Consider the following 17,788-nt stretch of genomic DNA (forward strand, 5'->3'; position numbering starts at 1 on the left):
AAAATCTTATATATCCAACATACTGCCCTTAGTACGATGTAGCTATATGTTATGTGGTTTAGAAGAATACTACAACATAAAAACCAAAATTGCTTGTGTGTTGTGTGTGTAAAAAGAAATTCTCTTGGGAGTTACAGCCTCAAACCATTATGTTTAGTCCGTTTAAAGTTACAATAGCAATGAAAAAAATGACTTTTACTGATTTATGACCATTGCAGAATTCCCATGGTCACATCATCAAAATTCAGGCGCTTGGCAATTGACAGTTTCACTGTGTCCCAGAGGGATGTGCGATCAGCATTTGTAACCTTTCCAGCTGGCGTCTTTGCAAGCAAAGTCAATTGGGGGAATCCAGGTGTGCTTAGCAGCCAGATGATTTCACTGAACAACTTGGCAGTGTTTTGCTTAACAATTGCAGCCAAAAGGTTGTAAAACGGGACAGAACTGGCACGACTGTCTCGCTTAGCAACAGAAATCTGGTTGCCAGTCAAGGTCTTACCTATACTGTGAGAAACATGGCTTTTATTAGAAGAAAATCTTTTTAAAATATACTTTTTTTAAATTTTCCATTTTCATAACATATAATCACATGTATACTATTACATAGCCAATATCCTATTGTATTAAGTAGTAATTACATCAGTTCCTCTTGTCATCAACGCCCAGAAAGATAAAAACCCATTATTAGCTCTTCTGCTCTCCATACACCTCTTTCTTCTACCTCTCTCCTACCTCCTTTCTTCCCTCCATCATCCTTTTCTACTCTTCTTCCCCTTCCTTTCTCCTTCTCCTCTCTCTACATTCCACTCCTCCTTATCCTCCTCATCTTCCCCCCCCTTACCCTCTCTCCTATCCCTCTCTTCCTATCTTTCTTCTCTCTTCTGTTTCCCGCTCTTATTAGAAGAAAATCTTAAAAGCACCCTATTCCCACTTCAGCAATATATAATGTATTCTAATTTTAAGTACAGCTAAACTTAAAAGGTGAATCAGGGGGAACGCCTCTATTTTTAGTTATTTATATACCCTGCCTTCATTTTTTTAAATAAATATCCTAAAGCAGTGTTTCTCAACCTTGGCGACTTTTAAGTCCCGTGGACTTCAACTCCCAGAATTCCCCAGCCAGCTATGCTGGCTGGGGAATTCTGGGAGTTGAAGTCCACGGGACTTAAAGTCGCCAAGGTTGAGAAACACTGTCCTAAAGGCAGCAAACTTCCTAATATTTTCTCCAGAACGTCTCACCGGTGAGCGGCGGGGCGAACAAAGTCACCCAGCCGGCTGTCTTCCATGCTTCTTGGTTTCTAGCCCAAACTTTCAAAACATTTCAAAAGCCTTTTAAAGTCTCCATTTACTTATCCGGCTCTCTTGAGGAACGTTCATAAAAATTAAGCGTGCAGATGCAACCGCAGCAGTTCATCCTAAATACGCCGGTTCGATTCCCGGTGACTTTATATGCCCGGCGTGTCGTTTCCATCTCTTCGCAAAAGGATCAGCCAGAGCGGGGGAAGTCTCCCTGCCACGCCTCTAGTCGGAATAGCCAATCACAAGAGGCCTCGCCCACCTCCCTGAATTCTCGACCAATGGGGTTTAGACCTCCGGGGAAATAAAGCGGAAGTGTACTCTGCCTTCAACTCGGTGGTTCCGGTCTCTTGGATCGACGAGCGGGTGTGTGCTGCGCGTTTTCCTCGCTGCGATTGTCGGAAGGCGCGTTTCAGTTCTCCCGCGGCCCCTTCGCAAATTGGTGTTGAGGAGCCTTTTTTAAGAGTTGCCGAATAGGAGAGGCCAGCTTTAGCATCAATCATACTTTAATCCCGCCCTTCAACCTTCAGAGGAATCCCGCCCCCTCTCACCAACCGCAAGATAAGACTGGAACCGCCTGATTGGTTGTCTCCGTTTGATAGCAATGACGTATGCGCGAGTTCTCCAATTGGAGACTCGGGATTGAGCTACCGTCCCACCCCTATAGGTTCATAAGACCACTCATTCCCCCCCATCTCAATTTCCAATTGGTACAGATCCTGCAAAGCACCGCCTTCCTCCTTTGCAATTCGAGTAGCCTTCTGACACTCAAGTGGTAGATCCCGCCTGTCACCGCTTCTGATAGACCGGGCATCCGAGCCGCCTGCTTCTCTTCATATCCAGTGGCTTTTGGGCGCTGTCGCTCATCTCGATGTCGCGGGTGACTGGCTGACACAGGAGGCGGGGATAATGCCGCGGAGTCCCGCCTCCTGGACTCCCGGCGTGCAGTGCGGGCGGGCGTGCGCAGGGGGGTTGAGAGCGTTCGGCCTGGTTCCCGCGTTGAGCCCTCGTTGCCGCCGCGTTCATCTCCGCCGCCATGTCGGACTATAGCACCGGCGGTCCTCCGCCACCTTCCGCCGGGCCGCCGGGAGCCGGTGGAGGAACCGGAACCGCCGGGCCTCCAAATCAAGCCGGAGGAGGAGGCAACTCTGTCGGTTCCGGACAGGCTGCGGGAGCGGCAGGTCCAGGACCCGGCGGGATCCGTAAGGACGCTTTCGCCGATGCTGTTCAGCGCGCCCGGCAGGTGAGGAGCTGAGGCGGATGGGGGAAGCGGAGGAACCCGATCGCTTGGGGGGGAGGAGGAGGGCCGGTTGAGCGTGGCATCCCTAACCCGGCTAGCCCTGGGAAAGGGCCCAGCGCGCTGTAGGGGAAGCTGGAGATGGGCCCGAGGCTGAGGTACTCGGCAGTCCTGAGGTGAACGGAGTTCTGGACCGTACCACCCAACGCGCCGCGGGGGGGGGAAGGAGGAGGCCGAAAGCCAAGAGCGTCGTGGTGGGGGGGGGGGAAGCAGTTGGTTTCTTCCTGCGGGAAGGTGACTTGAAAGGAAGGGGAAGCCCGGCGCACGTGGGTCGTCGGTTCTGACTGGGAAACCCAGCCGGGAAATAGAAGGCTTGCTTAAAATAAAAAAAGTTTGGGTTTCCCTCCGCTGAAAGTGAGGAGGTAACCGTCTTAATTTTATTTTTTATTTGCCAATCGCTCTCACGGTGGCCCGCAAAAGCCCCTCCTGGGCCTTTTATTACATGAAGGTGTGTGGGGGGGTGTTTCCTTGGGCTAAATGGGGGTGTTGGTTTCTTATGGTCAGCATCGCTTCACGTGGCAGAAGGGACCGATATTTTAAACTGCATTTTGGTATTGGGCCAGCACCGCTATTATCTTATTTTTGATGGGTTAGAGACTCGTTCTCAAACATTTCCAGAGGTCATGGTTCACTTCTAATGTTTTGGATCCCCCTTTGAAAATATCCACCCAGGAAGGGAGAGAAAGAGAAGGAGAGGAGGGTGGAAGGGAGAGATAGTAGGAAAGGAAGAGGAAGAGTGGAGGAGAGGTAAGGGAAGAAGGAAGAGGTAAGGAGAGGAGGGTGGAAGGGAGAGAAAGAGAAGGAGAGATGGAAAGGAAGAGGAAGAGTGGAGAAGAGGTAAGTGAAGAAGAAAGATAAGAGGAGGGTGGAAGGGAGAGAAAGAGAAGGAGAGATAGTAGGAAATGAAGAGGAAGAGTGGAGGAGAGGTAAGGGAAGAAGAAACAGATAAGAGGTGGGTGGAAGGGAGAGAAAGAGAAGGAGAGATAGTAGGAAAGGAAGAGTGAAGAAGAGGTAAGGGAAGAGGTAAGGAGAGGCGGGTGGAAGGGAGAGAAAGAGAAGGAGAGATAATAGGAAAGGAAGAGGAAGAGTGGAGGAGAGGTAAGGGAAGAAGAAAGAGGTAAGGAGAGGTGGGTGGAAGGGAGAGAAAGAGAAGGAGAGATAGTAGGAAAGGAAGAGTGAAGAAGTGGTAAGGGAAGAAGAAAGAGGTAAGGAGAGGTGGGTGGAAGGGAGAGAAAGAGAAGGAGAGATAATAGGAAAGGAAGAGAAAGAGTGGAGGAGAGGTAAGGGAAGAAGGAAGACGTAAGGAGAGGTGGGTGGAAGAGAGAAAGAGAAGGAGAGAGGGCAGGAAGGGGAAGAGAGAGGGTATGAGTAGGGGAAAGGTAAGGGAAGAAGGAAGGGGAAGGAGAGGAGGAAGGAAGGAAGTAGGGGAGGGAGGGAGAAAAGAAAGGGAAAATAAGGTGGTGTTACAACTGGCGCTAGGGATGGTAAACAAAGCAACTCAAACTATATATTATAATCTTTTAAATGGAATAACAAAAGTATAAGAATGGCAAAGAAAAAGAATAACTATGTGAATGTACACCTATAACTGTATGTAAGAGAATAAATAACAGTAAGAATATAAAACACAATACAGGTAAACAATATTTTGTTATAAATGGCTAAGTATAAATAAATATAGAATTGTACATAAAAATGGATAACGAATAAAGGGACCATGAATGCAAGATAGAAATGTATAGAAGGGAAAACACTAACTGTAAAGAAACCGATACGGAACTGCTGTATGATATATGATGGAACTTCTTGTTCCTATGTTGTTTTAAGTCATGTGTTTGTTTTTGTTGATGTGTTTATGTGTTTAAAATAAAATTTTAAAATGAAAATATCCACCTTGTACCCTGGAATTTAAGTACAGTACATGTTTGCCTAATGTGTGCATTAGAAAGACGTTGGAGAATGAATTTTATCTTATTTGGGAAGCAGAAGGATTGAAAATTCATTTGAATTGTTTTGAGAAATGTTTTAGTTTTGAGATCGCCCATTATGTCCTAATGCTCTCTTTGCATCGTGTTTTTTTTTGCACAGGACAATAAAATACAGTTCTACTTGCAATCTAGATTACAGTGATGCAATCCATATTTTCTAACTATGAATTTCTTAGCTTGTCCTCAAAGAAGAGTGGAGAAGTGTCTCAGTGCACATCCAATATATGCAGGGTTGAAGATAAATTATAAGAAGATTGTTGATGAATCAAATATTTGTGCCTTTTTTGCTTTCCTGCAGGAGTGAAAGCAATTGGAAACGTCTCATGATTTAATTGAATTCTTTGATTTTTCACAAAGAATAAGTGATAGGAGTAACTCTAGCTGTTGTTGCTCTTGTAATTGTCTTTTGTTTCTACATTTCTATCATTGATCTATTTTTTCCTTAACACATATTTGCAAGTAGAAAACCTAGCATACTCAGGAAGACCCTGTGTTGATTGATTGTGCCTTGCTTATTGCATTGGGAAGGTTGAGTGGTTTTATAATTTTATTTACGCAAAACATTTTAGCTTATTTGTGGAACATTGTTTATATTGTTAGCTTAGGGCTTCATGTTTTGGTGCATCTGTAGATCAGTTGTAGCTTTTTAAGGCTAAGGAAGAAAACTGATGTTTTAAGGAAAATAGAATAGTTCAACAGTAACAAAATGATTTTATGGAAACTGATTTATTTAAAACCAGTTTCATTCTTGAAATACTTGTATGCTGAGGTTTCTTCCTTATTGTTATATTAAGGGGCTCTTTATGTATAATGTGTTTTGAATCAAAAGTCCCATCCTAGATAAAATTGTTACTAATTTTTTTCTGGGCTGCTTGTTCTAAGAAGGAAGGAGAGGGACATTGTGAAGTATTTGAAGAATTATCCATTCATTCATTCAATTTTTATAGCCACCCATGTCAACCAATGAGTCTGTGCATCTTATAATTCCAAAAGTATAAAAACATCCAAAATAATTGTTTGGCTGTTGTATGTATTTAATCAGTTAACAGTAAAGCCAAACGGGATATGTAGCACATTCTGAGCCCCTGGCTCAGGTATACAGCCAAGTTTTTTAAAGCCTTATGAAAGGCTAGCACAGTTGGGGCTAACTTCTGGGGGAGGGATATTCCACAGAGCAGGGATGACTGCAGAAAAGGCCTGTCTTCTAGTCCCCACCACTCAACATTCTTTGCAGAGTGCCCCAATCTGCTAGATTGGGTTGGACAGGTGGAGTCTCTTGGAAAAAAGTCCCTCGGGTAACCCATTCCCAAGCCATATAGGGTTTTAAAAGTGACAACCAGCACCTTCAATTGCATCTGGAATCATACTGGTAGTCATTGCAGCTGACATATTCGTGGTGTTGCATCTTCTGTACATCTGACATCATTTATTGTCTGTGCAGCTCCATTCTGTCTGTTTCTGAATGCTCTTCAGGGGCAGCCCATGTAGAAAACATTGCCTTAATCTAAACATGAGGGCATGAGTTGGGGTAAGCAGGGTTTTCTGGTCCAGGAGCGGGTGTAACTAGCATACCACCTGAAGGTGTGCAAAGGCTTTCCTGCCTATACTATCATCTGTCTGCGCTTCAAGGAGTCTAGGGGGACCCCGATTGCATATTGGGTGTGTCTCGGGTAATGCAACTCTTATCTAGAACTAAAAATGGAATAACCTTGTCTTAGGAAGTTTCCAATACCCACAGCCACTTAGTCTTCCTAGTGTTGCATTGGAACCCATTTCATCCCATCCTGTCTCCAGCGTCTCCAGACACTGGAATAGGGGCTTCTATAGTATTGGTGAGAGGGCCTTGGTTGTTATTCAGGAAATACAGAATAGGGGGGCAGGGAATCGCTCGTGATCATTAAAGCCTATTGAAGAAATATTAGCCAGAGGGAGAAAAATTACCTTGAGATCATCTGTGAAGTTCTGTGTCAGTCACTGTTGCTTACGGACTAACATAAATTATATTACTTTATATTTCAATAGGAAAATGATTGCCAATAATTTTTAAGTGAATAGCAGCTGGTTACTGTGTAACTGGTTGATTTTCTGAATTGATTGGCAAACTTTCAAAATTCTTAGGCATGTGGGCATTGTGGGCAAATAGGCTATCGTGCCCTATGCATTGTTTCTTAAAAAAGGATGGAAGTACTTTATTCCAGGATTTTAGTACAATTAATGAGATTGCAACATTTTTTTTAAAAAAAAGCCCAGATTTGAATTTCATTTATTTAACTATTGCTACAAGTCACAGAGCAGTAAAAATGGAGTCAGTCATTGTTCGTTTGTTTAATTAATTAATTTCTTCGCTACTCATCTCACCACAAAGTTATGATTGGATATTGCGAAAAAACCAAAATGTAATCATTTGAATGTCTTTCTTTTTTTAAAAAAAGGAAGGTGCAGAATAAAATATAAAACATTTAAATTATTTGAAATTGGACTTTCTTAAGCAAAAAGGAAATGACCTGTGTTTTAGAGATCTCTGCAACTAGATCTTGATTATATTATATCCTGACTTAGCTGAATTTCAAGAAAGCATTGAAATTAATGGCAAACTAGCTGGATGTGCCATATGTCAATGTAGAAACTAAACTGAACTCAGGCATTTATAATATATGTTTTCATCTATGTAGGTGCTAATCTAATGTGTCCAATTAATGCATAAACATTTGGGTCGGTTAGGAATACGCCATTGCAATCATTTAGAATTACCTGAGTTTGATAATCTTTATGAAATATAGGGTTTAGTTTTTTATAATTCCTTTCTTGAAGAAGAAATTGTTCATTATTTTTCAGAATTTGCATTCCTGCTACCACTTTTTTCTTTTCTGTGTGTGTGTGTTACCAGGTTTCATTCTTACTCATTACTTCCAAGGTACAAAATCAATGCAACCTATTTCTTCTTTGTCCTTTGAAGTGCCTTGCCAACTTACTTATTTCAGACTCTGCCCTCTAGGTTTACAATAGCCTTTCTTAGTTAAGAATTCACCATAGTCTGGTCTTTACTTTGGGCTTACTATTATTTTTAAGATTATACTGGGACAAGTGAGACAAGTCAGGGATATGGAACCAATAGTCATTTCCAGATTTGACATTTAAAACAGTGGCCCCCAGCCTTTTGGGCACCAGGGACTGGTTCCATGGAGAGAGGTTTTTCCACAAACCAGAGGGGTTTGCATGCTGCCTGCATCCCGCAGATGGGGCTTCACTTCACTTGTTTGCATGGATCAGTTTCCGGCATGCTTTGCACCAATGCTGGTCCATGAATAAGAACCCCTGATTTACAGTGTCAAAATCTAGTATACCTTCCCAAGAAGGATACCCCACAATGTGTTGTAAATTTAATTTAAATAATTGCTGAAGATTCTGTAATTATTGTGTATGGTTTTTTTAAAGCATTTTTCCTCCCATAATTCAAATATGTACTATTTTATATTGAGAGAAAGTTAGAATTTCATTGTTTATGAGATGCATATGAAAGCAACTATTTAATGTTTTTCAGGTTTAGAATAATTATAGCACATATACACTCATGAAGTCATCGGAGCTAGTACAGTTACTTTTGAGTTAATTCTCCTCTATTTCAAGTGGAGTTATTTTAGGGGCCCCAAAAAATGCCCAGCCCAGAAGATCTGAGAGCCAAACATCTATAGTAAACTTCCATAGCGGGCATTATTTATATTTATTGTAATCACTTCAGTAAAACATGAAAAAAGAAGCAGGAACTTGTCAAGAGCTCTGTTCTAGGAACCTGTTTAATTTTAATCATGCAGTCTGTTCCTATAGTTGGCCAGCCAAATCCCTTGATATTTCTGATAGTGTACAGAAAAATGCCATACTGTACTGTAAAAGTGTTGAGAGTCTTAACATCCACAGTCTGTTTTATGAAACTTCCCTGTTTCCAGTCTGATTTTCCACTATTCCTTTTCCTTACTTTTTCTTCATTCGTTTTCTCTGCCATCCTGAATTTCAGCTGTCTAGCTCAACAAAAACCCACAATAACCAGGGGTCCCTTTTAATCCGTTCCTTGGAAGTGACTTTTCTCCTTAAAAAAAAAATGGCTGCAGAGTTGGATGGGCTCAGGCCATTCGCTCGGCCAATAACAGTAGAATTTACTGATCTTTTCTTCAACTGCTATTGCACTTGATGACTGGACTTTGCCTTATTTTGACTTTTTAAATTTCTGTGCGGCAGTGTTAAAGCCAAAAAAGATAAAGCTGTAACTGACCACAATTGGGAAGGGAAATTCTGGGGACAGAAATGGATTTAAGTAAGAGGGTGTCTGTTTTAAATCTTCCTTGCTGCAGGGTCAAATAACTGGGGAGAAGAAAAACTGAGAGGGGCCTGGACTAGCAACAAAAAATGCCTGATGCGAGCAAGTCAATGTATAAAATGTTGCTGCCTAGTTAAATTTCTAACTGTATTAGCAGGGCCACGTAAAGTACATACTTTGCAGTAAGAATTAAAAGTTTGAATTGTGTAAGTTTTTTTCAGCTTAACTTGTTTAAGCCCCTTTGTATTTTATTCAGTAAATAGGCTTGGGATATATTTTTAATTACTTGAAGTTTCTTGTCTTTCAAACACTTTTGTTTTAACAGTTTTATTTTTAATTCTTTCTTTGGCTTACAGCTTATTCTGTTGTAATCATAGTGTCAATTTTACTTTTAGATAGCAGCAAAAATTGGGGGTGATTCAGCCACAACTGTGAATAACACTACACCTGATTTTGGATTTGGTGGTCAGAAGAGACAACTAGAAGATGGAGGTACTGTGTGCCTACTCTGAGTAGATCCAAGTCAAGAGCAATGTCTATTGAAGTTGGGTAGCTACAAATTTAAATAAATACAATCCTAACTTAATAACAGTACTTGGGGATGAGAATTGCTGTCTTTAAGTGATGCAGTCATACAGCATGAAGTTGGGTGACTACATCCTTAGCAACAGAAATTCCAGCACTTCTGGTTGCCATTAAGCAAATATCATTGGGGTTCATTAAACAAGAACATCACGTGATTTCCATTTGCAATCTCCTGCCAGCTCTCCCATTGACTCCGTTTATAGAAGCTATCAAAGAAAGTTGCAAATGGCAATTATGACTGTGGGGAAACTGCAGTTAATTTAAGTACAAAAACCAGTTGTAAGTACCACTTGTTCATTGTCATCATAAATTCAAAGGGTCACTGGAATAGTGTCATTAAACAAGGTTGCCTCGGAAGAGCCGAGGTGGCACAGTGGTTAAATGCAGCACTGCAGGCTACTTCAGCTGACTGCAGTTCTGCAGTTCGGCTGTTCAAATCTCACCGGCTCAGGGTTGACTCAGCCTTCCATCCTTCCGAGGTGGGTAAAATGAGGACACGGATTGTTGTTGGGGGCGATAGGCTGACTCTGTAAACTGCTTCAGAGGGCTGAAAGCCCTATGAAGCGGTATATAAGTCTGCTATTGCCATTGCCTGATCCCTTTTTTTAAACAGTTATTCGGCCTCACATACCACGAGAGACACAGTTAAAAGGATGTGGGGGTGTCCTTATTTGTGCAGCAGATTTCGGTAAAGATTCCATAAAAATGGATGGAGGTGGCTAGACAAATACAACTAGTCCTCAACTTAAGACCATTCATTTAATGATGGTTCAAAGATAAACGGTGGCCTCAGAAAACTCCATTTACAACTTGCTCTCACACTTGTGACCATCGTATCACCACACATCCACACATAATAGATATTTCAAAATGGAAACGGTGCAGGGGAACTGATGCTTCTCTGTGCAAGGACATGTTCTCCCAACGACCAACAAGATCGCACAGATTGGGCCTCCTCCGGGTGCCGTCGACCAGACAATGTTGTCTGGCAGCTCCTCGGGGGAGAGCCTTCTCTGTAGCTGCACCGGCCCTGTGGAACGATCTACCCATTGAGATCCGGACCCTTCCCACTCTCCTGGCCTTCCGTAAAGCCGTCAAGACCTGGCTGTTCCGGCAGGCCTGGGGCTGTTCATTCATATCCAGCCCCACTAGATGGTATGGATGATGTGGAATTTTAATATTGTATTTTCTGTTTTTAAATTTTAAATGTTTCTTTGTCTTGTTGTGAGCCACCCAGAGTCCCAATGGGAGTGGGCGGCATACAAATTTTATTAAACTTGGAAACTTCTGAGCCAAGGCTCATCACTTAAACCTGCCAAAGTGAGTTTGTTGGCTCCTTATAACCAGCTTACATAGGAATGTTTTATTCTTGATGATACAGTAGCCTGTTTTCTCAGGCGTAAGGGAAAAAAAAAACATAAATCGCATCAAGGACTGGGCTTTTGAGCAAGGGCATCCCCTTCCAGCCTCATCTCCTGAAATACCTGGACTGATGAAGGTTCATTTCTGTCCATTTCCCTATCTCTGGTTGATAAGTCATGTGAATGCTACCGCCTCCAGAATGGGACTTCCTTGTAGCTGCAATCGTGAAGCTTCATTCTGAATAGCAGAATATAAGGGAGATTATCCTAATCTATGTCCATTTTCTTTCCTTTGTTTTTGTTTTTTAATAGACCAGCCAGAAAGCAAAAAAATGGCTCCCCAGCCAGAACGTGAGTACAATGTTTTTGTTTTTTTAAAAAATTGCTAGGGGAAGATTAATGTATTAATTACATACAAAGTCATATTATAATTATCTTAGGGTTTCCATCGACTGGCTTACAAATTTCTTTTTAGAATATAACTTTATAATCAGACTCTCCCTTTCCCTTTCAGCCATGCCTCCGCCACCTCAGCTCGGGCCGATCCATCCTCCCTCAAGGTAACTTAGTTATGGGCCTTTTTTTTTTTCTTTCTCCATCAGTATTTGAGCTGGAATGCTTAAGCCAATATCCAGGGTTGAGATTGTGGGTTCAGATTACCTCTTGAGGGGGATAGCATTTCCCTGCCCTAAAGAGAGAAGGCTGTCTTGTTTAGGTGGAGATCAGCGTCCAAATTAGTGAAGAGATGTGACTTCCAGGCACATGGATGCCTTGTTAGGTAGCGAAGCGTTGTGCTCTTTGGCCATGACTGAGTCTTACAAGTCTTTGTGTAGCTTCAGTTTTCATAGCTTTTGTTTCTGAAACTTGTCTGAAGATCCTTGTTTTGCAAATGCAATGCTGGAGTGGTCTCTGGGCCACTTAAGTTGCTCGTGAGTCCTGCCAGGCAGTGCAGGAAAATCACTTGGTGATTTCCACAAAAGCGGTGCTTAATTGTTCAGCCACCTTCCTTTCTGCTCTCTTGGGAGGAGGAAAGCTCTCCTTTTTTTGTTTCTTTGATGGATGCTGGTGAACCCCAGATCCATGTCTATAACTCTCCCACTCCTCACTTTAAGCTGCTGACCGTTTTCCTTGCAGGTCTACAGTGACTGAAGAGTACAGAGTACCTGATGGCATGGTGGGACTCAGTGAGTATTAGACAGGGAGCAGAGAAACCTGCTGTTGCCATAGTTGAAAGACTGCTACTTCACCTTTACTAACCAGTGCTGCTTTGGCTTCTCGATGGCCAGTTGGCTGAGCTTCCTACAGGGAAGGCTCAGGCAGGTTTGTTTCTTTGTAGCCCTATTTGTGTGGGTTTTTATTTTTTTTTGGAGAGATGACAGGCATTATGCGTTTCTTTGTAATGCTACTCAGAGCTATGTGGAAGATTTCTCCAGCAATGCCGGGTGGGTATTCTGTTCTACAAAAGTCTCAGCAAGTTTTACATTCATCAAATGGTTGAGGGCTGGATTCTAAGGAGAACTCGAGGTAGACATCATGTAAGCCTTTCCCATCATAGCAGGAATTGGGTGGGGTGGGGTGCTGTCAATCAACAATACAGGTTCCCTTTGGACACTCAGGCTAGGAAGTTGCAACAGGCATTCAGAATTCCGTGTTGGATTGCTTGTGGCTTTGGCTTTGGATTCATCAACTTTCTGTGAGTGATCATAGTTCCCTTTTGCCAGAAGGAATGGTGGCTGCAAAACACTGCCTGAAGTTGAGTTTTAGCTAAGCAAGGGAGAATTGATTCGCAGTAGGCAATTTGTTCAAAAGCCCTAGCTTTAAATTGGCCTGGCATTCACGCTCTGAAAGCTAGAGATTGTCTGAATGGGTGCTGAGGTACTTTTTTCTGTTGCTTCTGAGACCTTTCTTTCAATACTATTGTTTGAATTGGGCATTTAGGAGAATCACTTATCCTCCATTATTCCTTCTGTAAATGGTGAATTGAAGGAATCTTGAAATAATATTCCAACTACTTTTTCCATGCACACAATGCAGTCTTAAGCTTAACTGTGCTAATGCAGTTTGTACAGTGGAAAAGTTATACACTTGAAATAGAAAAAAATATATTTACAATGGGTTTGCCTGTTTCTGCTGAAGATTTGTCTGTTTCTGCTTTTCCAATATATTCGAAAGCTCTCCTATCCGTTTTGAGGAAGGATGAAAAAGTGTTCTATTTAAACTTACCTGCTAGAAGATAAGTTTTCTACTTTTATCTCAAGATTTTCTCAGCATTATTCTCCTTGCTTTACAGTCATAGGAAGAGGTGGAGAGCAGATTAACAAAATACAGCAGGACTCTGGATGCAAAGTACAGATCTCACCAGGTAGGCGTGAAATTGTAGAGCAGAGTATGAGGTGGATTTGGTTATCACTTTCTGGTATAGAGCCACAAGTGTAGAGAGATTAATCCCACCTTATCCTTTAGCTTTTTTGGTGTCTCATTCCCAATCAATCAAAGAAGGATTTGCAGCTGCAGGGTTTATGGAATACACAGGACGTGTTTCCTCTAAGTCTCGTTCATGATAATAACATTTCAAATCAGTCATGAACACTGATCATGTAAATTTCTGAAGACTTGTTTCAAAAATCTGTGGCATGTACAGTCATGTGCACATAATTAACCAGCAGCCTCGTGCAAATAAATCAAATTTTAGTGTCAAAAACAGTATAAGAAAGGGTCAATTAAAAAGCATAGAAAGTATATCAAAAGGCTAAAAAATATTTGAAGAGCAAACATCTAAAAGAAGGGGAAAGAAGCATTAGATGGGTGTAGGGGAGCATAAAGTCTATTGTGCAGCAAAGTAAATCTTTCTCAATACACAGAGCATTCTAGAATGAAAAACTAGATGTCCATCAAGACTAGTTTGTGGCAGATGTTAAGCATTGCTATGCACAATCTGGCAACATTCTATATTGTAGCAAGGTTAGTATCTGAGAGAGTATCTGTCAGGAGATAAGAGAATTGTTCTATGAGGAATGGACTTCGATGCCACAACAGAGAGATGAGGCTGTGGAAGTATTTTTGTAGAAGTACATTCGGTGTGGAGTTACAAGCATTGTATCTGTGGATAGAGAATCTTCCTGTATCGGCCTTCATGACAGCTTACGGGTGGGAATGACATCATGCCAGAATAAACACCCTCCAGTGGTTAGGTTCTTTAAGATTAGTTAAGTATGTCATAGGGTAGAGTAGCTCTTGGATTCATTGGCAATAAAGGTTGGAAGCCTGGCTAGATCCAGTTGCTACATGTTGTTTAATGGCTGCTTTAGCCCGATCAGGTCCCATGCGGAGTAGAAGACCTGGAGAGAAGGCCATGGGTGGGATTTTAGTTACCACTATCTTTTTCCATGTGGACTTAAAGTCATCCCTCATTAATGAGACGTTGGTGGGGGGGGGGGGTGAGCCAATAGTTGAGTATAGTTACCCACACTCTAGCCTCCACTTTCATGAGACCTGTCTCCAGTCTCAGGATAGTGTTAGAGACACATTTTTGGATTTGAAGAGTCATTCTTAGACATTTGAATTAAGCAAGTCGTAATGGTGAAAAATTGGAAAGGGGCCCAGCTGGACACCATAAAATAGTTTCACTATTCACTTTGGCTTTGCATATTGCAGGGAGTATAGTGTCCACCTCTTGTCTTGAGGGATTTGAGGATGACAGGTGAGCTTCTCTGCATCTTCAGAAATGTGGTGTTCATTGAGCTTTCTTCTGTTGGCAAAACGAAGGAGTACTCTTAGATATTTGAAACAGAACACCTGTTTCAATCTTGTGGACTATCTGTCTTCCAGGAATGGTTCTTGGGCCTTTTGGCAAATGCCATTGGGTTTTCTGATAATTGAATTCTAGTTCGTCTTTCTTAAAAGACAGTATTAGTACTCTCAGTGCTCATTTAAGACCAGAAACAGCAGCCCTTGTCTGCTATTTAAACTCATTGTGGATTTTCTCAGAATTATATAGCTGTTGTGTTATTCTGAGAAAAGATATTGTCGCTTTGAAAAATTGCAGAAATGTGCAATTTTTGTGCATTCTCTCACTATTCCCACTTCAAAGCAATTTTGGGGAATCACATTGAAAGCACTGCCGTTCTAATAAATAGCAACATAGCTTGTAAAAAACCACAATGAACCGTTAGTTTGTTCTTGAAGTTTTGAGTAGTAACATTAAGCAGTCATTCTATTGTCTCTTTGATTTTCATGAGAAAATACAATATTTTCATCTGAGTTTTGAGACATCTCAAAAGCTTGTTTCTTAGCATTTGTCCTTTTTTGTTAAACTGCATAGAGAATAAGTCACTATATGGTTAAACATAGCTGTTGTTTAAGACTATGATGAGCAATCATTCACTGGATTGAGGCCACAGTTGTACTTTTCCTTTGGACTGCCAGAGGAGTGTTGGTGTGTAGAGCAATGATCTAATAGTATCTCTGACTGGAACTCAGCCATGAGTTTGGATCAGGAAATAAATATAAACAGTGGGGCCAGATAATGTGGTGGATTTTGCATCAGGGGAGAGCTTCAGATAAGTGGGGAATTACACCTAACTAAACATAACTGGTGCAGTTTCAGGGACCTGCAACAGTGTTCAGAGGCTGTGGGATGTCCTTGTTTGAAAGATTGAGAAAGCGTTGCTATTTGCCAGTCTCGTCTGGGCTGGGAAGCTGGGCAATCCTTCAATGGAAGACAGCAGGGAATTCCAGTGTTAGTAATATAACTGGTACTCTGATATTCTTAATGATTACATGTTTACATACTACCAGGAGCAGGACATCTTTGCATAGAATAGAATAGAATTGAATTTTATTATTTGTATGCCGCCCTTCTCCGGGAGGACTCAGGACAGCAAACAATTCAAGGGGGAAAAAGGGGGAACATAAAAGACAAAATTCAAATAATAAAAGTAGACAACAGTCGCACAACCATACATGTCGAGAGGGGAGGGAACTCATCACCCCCAGGCCTGCCGGCAAAGCCAGGTTTTGACGGCTTTTCGGAAGGCCTGGAGAGAGGTGAGGGTCCGAATCCCTGCGGGGAGTTCATTCCAGAGGGCCGGAGCTGCCACAGAGAAGGCCCTCCCCCGGGTAATAGCCAGATGGCATTGGCTGGTAGATGGCACCCGGAGGAGGCCAACCCTGTGAGATCTAATGGGTCTGTGGGAGGTAATTGGCAGCAGGCGGTCTCTCAAGTACCCAGATCCAATACCATGAAGGGCTTTATAAGTTACGACTAGCACCTTGAAGCGTATCCGGAGACTGATCGGTAACCAGTGCAGCTCGCGGAGGATAGGTGTAACGTGGGTGTACCGAGGTGCACCCACAATCGCTCGCGCGGCTGCGTTCTGGACGAGTTGAAGTCTCCGAATACTCTTCAAGGGCTGCCCCATGTAGAGCGCATGGCGGAAAGTTGTACTTAAAAGGAACTGAGGTCTCCAAAACAGGAGGAGCCCCATCACAGATGTGGGAATGGGTTTTGGAGGTCATGATTAATTGTGATAAGCCTATTTTTATTTCTCAAGGATCACTTGGGTCTTTGGAGCCATAGAAATTGCCTTGCCTTGTGCTAATTTAGGTTTGCTCAAAACCCAAATTAGCCTAAGCTACGTTGGTTGCTAAGCTATTTGAAATATTTATGCTGAGTCTTAAACCATGATAATGAACCATGATATCTGTTTCCACATCATTGCTAAACCAAAATCAAATCAGTTACATTATGGCTTACCATGCTGTATAAACCCATAGAGAAAAATAAATGGAAACACACTTGCAGTATTCTTACACAGCACAGCTAAAAAGCTTTTTTTAAAAAAAAAAAAAAAAAAAAAAGAAGTGAGGATTGACTTAATGCAGCCTTAAATACCGTTCTGTTCTTGTCAAGTTGATTTTTATGTAGGTTGGCTGTCAGGTTGACGCATATGTAAACATAGGAACCACTATGTCTTCTATTCCTTTCATCCAATCAAATTCACAGAAGTCTGGTCTTGTGTAACCCGTGAACTGCTTGCAATTATGCGGTAGATTTTTCAGCTGTTAAGAATCCTACTTTTTCTCTCTGATTGCCGTTTCCTTTTAATACCAAGCTAGTCAAGTACATCCAGAACCCTGTTTGTAGAGAGTGCAAGCTGGGTTTTGTAGACCCACCCAACTATCCCAGCTCCTTTAGACGATACACGATTGGTGGAAGGCTCAAATTCTTTGGGAAAATGTCTTGCTGTAGAAAGAAGTTGACAACTGTCTTCTGATGGCTTTCCTTTCTCTTACAGACAGTGGAGGACTACCAGAACGGAGCGTCTCTCTGACGGGATCGCCAGAATCTGTGCAGTGAGTAGTTTTTAGTCTTTGTCAGTGTTTTCAAGAAGATCAGAGGCATCCAGAGGTGGTATTAAGCACCAGTTCTGAAGAACCAGTAGCGAAAATTTTGAGTACTTCAGAAAACCGGTAAATACCACCTCTGAATGGCCTCGCCCCCATCTATTCTCTGCCTCCTGAGTCCCAGCTGATCGGGAGGAAATGGGGATTTTGCAGTAATCTTCCCCTGGAGTGTGGAGGGAATGGAGATTTTTACAGTATCCTTCCCCTGCCACGCCCACCAAGCCACGCCCACAGAACGGGTAATAAAATAATTTGAATCCCACCTCTGGAGGCATCGCTTTTATTGCAAAAGTTTGGTTTGTTTCATGCTGTTGGGGGTTTGGCGGGGGGAGAGAGAATTATGCCAACTTCTGTTTGAACTGACCAAGTTTTATTTTTCCCCTTGCTTTTTTAACAATTCAGGGATTTGTTTTGTAAAGAGATGCTGGGTTTTTAATTAAGATGGTTGCCTTTCAGGACAAAGACACAGTAATAATTTGGGCATGCAATACCTAAAAGGCACAACTGGCTGCTGACTTTGGTCTTGCATATACATAAGCGTTTT

The 17,788-nt window shown here is 42.1% G+C and overlaps 1 protein-coding gene across 3 annotated transcripts in view; it reads left to right on the top strand.

Annotated features, from left to right (window-relative positions):
* The first annotated feature begins 2,216 nt into the window (after positions 1-2,216).
* Positions 2,217-17,788, top strand: part of KHSRP (KH-type splicing regulatory protein) — a 28,217-nt gene continuing 12,645 nt past the window's right edge. Inside the window, exons 1-7 of one of the 3 annotated variants that reach the window (XM_032209865.1) lie at positions 2,217-2,539; positions 9,289-9,385; positions 11,152-11,190; positions 11,354-11,399; positions 11,974-12,023; positions 13,130-13,201; positions 17,136-17,193. In XM_032209865.1, the coding sequence (XP_032065756.1) occupies positions 2,333-2,539; positions 9,289-9,385; positions 11,152-11,190; positions 11,354-11,399; positions 11,974-12,023; positions 13,130-13,201; positions 17,136-17,193 (569 nt within the window). In that variant the 5' untranslated portion in view covers positions 2,217-2,332. Of the gene's footprint in view, positions 2,540-9,288; positions 9,386-11,151; positions 11,191-11,353; positions 11,400-11,973; positions 12,024-13,129; positions 13,202-17,135; positions 17,194-17,788 lie in introns of those variants that run through there. The other 2 variants (XM_032209866.1, XM_032209867.1) reach the window with 2 other exon arrangements.

Source organism: Thamnophis elegans, chromosome 2 (genome assembly GCF_009769535.1).
Source record: "Thamnophis elegans isolate rThaEle1 chromosome 2, rThaEle1.pri, whole genome shotgun sequence".
Taxonomy (NCBI): domain Eukaryota; kingdom Metazoa; phylum Chordata; class Lepidosauria; order Squamata; family Colubridae; genus Thamnophis; species Thamnophis elegans.